The sequence below is a fragment of the Bactrocera latifrons genome, unplaced genomic scaffold, assembly GCF_001853355.1.
Source record: "Bactrocera latifrons isolate USDA-ARS-PBARC rearing strain unplaced genomic scaffold, ASM185335v1 scaffold_14, whole genome shotgun sequence".
NCBI lineage: Eukaryota > Metazoa > Arthropoda > Insecta > Diptera > Tephritidae > Bactrocera > Bactrocera latifrons.
In genome coordinates, this window is record NW_017534852.1 from 57948 (window position 1) to 63100 (window position 5153).

Genomic DNA, 5153 nt, shown 5'->3' on the forward strand with positions numbered 1-5153 from the left:
TATAGCATAAAAGGGTCTAAAAAATATTTTTTGATTTTTAATGGACTGGCAGCTATATGCCATAGTGATCCGACCTGAAAATTGTAAACCTGTCCTGGCTAAAAATGTATGCCAAAATTCGTAAGGATATTTTGTCAAATAAAGAACTTGATTTTGATCAGTCAGTTTGTATACCAGATTTGTATTTGATACAATGGTCCGATGTTGTGCRTTACACATACCATCAGGCTCTTCAACTGCAGAATTTGAATAGACGTTTTTCAAATGTGGCGGTTCATCATCAATCTCCACCTCAGTATCTGCATCATCGCTCATATTTGCCTGCTCCAWAGCGGAGCTCAAAGAGTCGTCAGCCGTTTGCATTAATGTGTTATCGGAATCATTTACCGACCTATAAAGTGTATGATTTTCGTTTGTRAACGAGTTAGTGCTATTCATACTTTGGTACATAGTTGCATCAATATTGTCATTGGGGCCATTTGCTTTGATTGGCGAGGCGAGCACTTCCAATTTTGGMACTTCACCACTTAAATGACTATCATAAAGCGGTGTTGATGAATGCAGTGAGCTGTCAAGCGTTTCACTGGTATCATATTGTGATTGAGCCTTGCCGCGTGATGAAGCAAGCGCTGATTCAGAAAGTTCACCCAAAAAGTCATCAAGCTGTTGTCTAGAAGAATTTGTTGTTGTTGTATTACTTTTATTTTCCATGCCTGCAATGTAAAGATTTATTAATGTAAACTTATTTACATAATTTCCATAGTTATTGAAATACCTAAGGCGCTTTGTATCATTTCCGCATTGCCGGATTGCAACCAATTAACGCCATATTTTTCRCGTAGGTTTTCAATTTGTTTCTTCGCTTCTAAGTGTTGCGTTTCTGGCGCTGATATGTTTGCTTTTTGCAGTGTTACTTTGACGGGTTTTAATTTTTGGGCTAATATAGCCTCATCGCGTTCGTCAGTGGTTTGCCCAGGCGCGCCTTCATCTTCAATGATATCGACTGTACGCGTTTTCGAAGATGACTTTCGCGTGCCATTCGTACCATTAGCTGCTTTAACACTATCCAATGTGCCTGTAGAACTAGAATTGAATTTGAAGGAGCTCAAAGAACCCACACTGGATGAAGGCGTGTGTGTTGAGGATGGCACACGGCTGCTGTTAATAGAAGTGGAAGAGGATCTTTGCGCATAGCGATTGAGCGCACCTACATGACGCAATTGTTGGCTGCCAGTCACCGCTTTTTCACTCTTCGAAAGCGGTTCCAAGTCCAATAGGAATTTCACAGTTGCGGTATTTTTGTGTAGAAATTGTGCTGTGGCCAGTCGATRTTTGGGATGACAACACAATGGATTGCCATACAAATTTAGATAGTTTAACGTAATAAGTGCGCTGAGTGGTAATAAGCAAGAGTGATCGAGCAAACAGTTGTCAGATAGATCTAAATCGGTGAGGGCTTCCAATTTTGCAATACCCATTAGATCTTCAACAAAATTATTGCTTATATTCAAGGATTGTAGCCGCTTGTAGGCCTCTAAATGAAATTGCGGTACACATTGCAAACAATTGTAGCTTAGATCCAAAGTTTTTAAATGCGGCAACCACTTGACTGCCTCTACGCTGCGCAATTTATTATGACGCAAATTAAGATGTTGCAAGAATTGTGCGAATTCCAAAGCGCTGTCAATGCGTTGCAAATTATTGTAACTAAAATCGGCAATTTTCAACTCATTCCACACAAAGCCATTTGAGTTGTCGCCACCGCACTTGGTTATAACGTCTTCGACACCCGTAAGACTCTTGACACAAATAAGCTGTTGCAGTTGTGCACGTAATCGTTGTATACCGACGACTTGTCGTACATTTGTCTTCTGTACTTCAAGTCGTCGCAACGCACGAAATTTACTGATATCTATTGTGCCATCAAAGTATTCATCTGTCGGATAGTGTATGATACAGAGTAACGGTGTCTTTTGTACAAAATCATAAATAAGCTGTAAATCAATGAACACAGGCGATCTTGAATTGACCGTCTTGGCTACTTGGAAGGTCTGCGGCGAAGCACCGATTTCGGCAGCGCCATCTGTTATTAGCGTAAATGAGTCATTTAGCGCGCGTAGCAGTGAACCTGTAAATATTGCACACATATGTAATTATTTATGTATATATTATTAGAAATCATTAAGGCATTGCATGATTAGTTACAGAAGCAATTGTAACTGATAACGACTAAGTTGATGTGCTCTTTCYGAGCTTGCTCTATTTTAAGCACAAGTATAATGGCGCAGGAGACAATAGAAAAAGCAAAATCYTAATCAGCACTTACATACWTATATGTATGTATACGCAATTATTTGTATTAAAATTTTCTGATGGCGAATTGCGACACAGTACCAAAATTAAATGAAAGTTAATTTCAGTTAACGTAAATGTCGTAAAGTATGACTAAGAAAAGAGTATATTCACTTTAACTAGGTCAAAACCAAAAATATTTAGTTTATAAGCTTATTTTTGTTGAAAAAACGCATACATTCAAAATCTACAATAGCTATCTTTCTAATTAAACTCGAAATATTATTTATGAAATATTACATCTGATATAAATATATAATTATATATCATATTAACATTCTTCACAACACCGATTTGAATTTAACTTTGTAACTGTATGCTGTATGTGCTGGTAAAAATATACAAAATTAGAAGAATAAACATATGTTTATCTAAAAATAAACTGTCAAATTGTGGCGCTCAAAATAAATCAAAACAATCAACAGACGAAACAATTAAGAAAGTAAATAAAAAGTAATACATTGGAAAATTAACATTTGTTAAAATTTATATTATATTTAAATGAAAATTAAATGAATCATGCTTGTAAAAAAGAAATCAGCTTTACATTAGTTTTTTGTAATAAATTATTTTAAATAAGTAAATTGAATACCTGATAGTTTCAACGAAAACTCTGAATTCAATATTTTATCCCCGTTTTTACGTAGTAAATTTGCCAGTTCGGTTATTTTTTGGGGATCCATCATTTCTTTTTTTGGGGCATAAGTAATGCGTTAAAACTTTAAACCATGGGGATCGCTGTTCGATTATGCGAAATAAGTTTTAACACCAACAAATTGCCAGATCACTTAACAGCAAATATGTAGCATTAATTACTAATACTGGCGTCGCTGTTCTTTGTTCGTCTTAAATTTTGAAGAAAGTGGCACGTTATTATTAAGCAGAATAGCATATGTATAAATATGTATATATATTATGATATTTACCTATTTTCGAATTGTTATTAATTACACTTCTCTGCTGCAACCGCACCTCCGCGTCAATTATTAAAACATAGAATAATACAATCACATATATTTATCGTAGGAAAGATAAAACGTAGATGGCTATATCAATGGCCATGGAAGAATTACGTATACAACAACAGGAAAACGTTGGCAATTACCACAAAAACATTACATTTCGATTGTCTTATTCACATTACTTATATATTTTTTCCACTTTTTGTCGTTTGTATACACATAAAATTATCTGCATATTTTTTAATTGTAGAATAATGATATTAATTATGTTTAACTAGTTTAGCATTCCTACTTCTTTGTAGTATTAATAAAAGGTTGTTTCTATTTTATGCTTTCGTTTTGTTTGTTGCCTTTAATTGTTGTTTCGCTGACAGCTGTCACTTTATGAAAACAGCTGTCCGCTTACAGTGTTGTATTTGGCTTAAAGGTTGCAAGTGGACATCAGAAAAATGACGTACGTGAAATAGTATTCGTACAAAAATTCATTAATTTATTTTTAACGTTTGTGGTACTTTTTGCAAGAGTTTTTAAATTTATTATATGAAATTGAATACCTTAGAACCTTTGGCCTATATTTTTGTAATTTTTGGTAACTTTTCAGATTTGGGATTATATAAAAAAAGTGTTAACATGATAATTGTAGATCTTGTTTACCTAAAATTTTGTTATATTAGCTTCCAATTTTAATGCGTCATCTTACTTTTATATTTTTATTCTTTACTGGCATGTGCGATTATAGCCGAGTTAATACTAGTCGATTCTTATTTTCGCTAGTTCGCACCAATTTCATATACCTAGTGCAGCCACGCCTTTCTCCACCTGATCGCTCCAACGGTGGATGTCTTCCTCTTCCTCTGCTTCCACCGGCGAGTACTGAAACGAAAACCTTCCAAGCTGGAGTATTCCCTTCCACTCGGAAAACAAGACCTGGCCAGCACATCCGGTGTCGTTGAATTATATAAATATCGCCGTATAACTCATACAGTTTATCGATCCATCGAATGCAATGTTCGCCGTTGCCAATGCGCAAAACTTGTTACGACGGCTCATCCGATAATGTCATCGTCAATGCTTCCGCACCATATAGCAGGACGAGAATGATTAGAGACTTATTTAGTTTGGTCTTTGTTCGTAGAGAGAGAACTTTACTTTCCAAATGCCTAGTCAGTACATAGTAACACCTGTTGTGATTCTGTTTTGTATATCCAGGCTGCTATTGGTATTAATTCCGTGCGAGCCAAGTCGGAAATGCGATGACTGTCTGGTGTTTGCATTTGAAGTTGCCCAACGTCAGCTTCCTTTTGTGCTGTCGAAATTGGCTTTAAAATCGAYGAAGAGGTGGGGAGTGCTGATCTGCTTTTCCAAGATTTGGCACCTGGTGAAAATCTGGCCGATGATGGATTTTCCAGTTTTAAAGCCACACTGATAAGGTCCAATCAGTTTGTTGGCAGTGGGCAACATATACTACCCTCGATAACACTTTATAGGCTTATTACACGGTAATTGATTGCACATTTAGATTCCAATTATCGGATATGCTTTGATCCGACCATATCTTGCAAAGAAGCTGATGTATGCGCCGCCGTATTTGAAGCCGGTAATCTCCGKCCGCTTTGTTGTCCTTGAAGCTGGTAATTGCTATTCGAACTATATCATAGTCGTRCAATGAAACATCTATTCCATCGATTGGGGAATCGGGTGCGCCATCTCCAGATCTTATACTTTCACTGCCGAGAACACAGGCTAGAGAAGTGTTTCCCTAACCCTGTTTGCAAAACACGAAATAAATAATTTTTTTTCAGTGTATGGAATTAATTTTTCTTTTATTCATGTTAAAGC

At 36.1% G+C, this 5153-nt stretch overlaps 1 protein-coding gene across 2 annotated transcripts in view; it reads right to left on the bottom strand.

Moving 5' to 3' along the window:
* LOC108965455 overlaps positions 1 to 3638 on the bottom strand; it is an 11902-nt gene extending 8264 nt beyond the window's left edge. For both annotated transcript variants that reach the window (XM_018927888.1, XM_018927887.1), the window contains exons 1-4: positions 3279 to 3638; positions 2945 to 3197; positions 776 to 2128; positions 222 to 713 (exon numbers count right to left, since the gene is read on the bottom strand). In XM_018927888.1, the coding sequence (XP_018783433.1) occupies positions 222 to 713; positions 776 to 2128; positions 2945 to 3038 (1939 nt within the window). In that variant the 5' untranslated portion in view covers positions 3039 to 3197; positions 3279 to 3638. The remainder of the gene's footprint in view (positions 1 to 221; positions 714 to 775; positions 2129 to 2944; positions 3198 to 3278) is intronic.
* Between the last annotated feature and the right edge of the window lie 1515 nt (positions 3639 to 5153).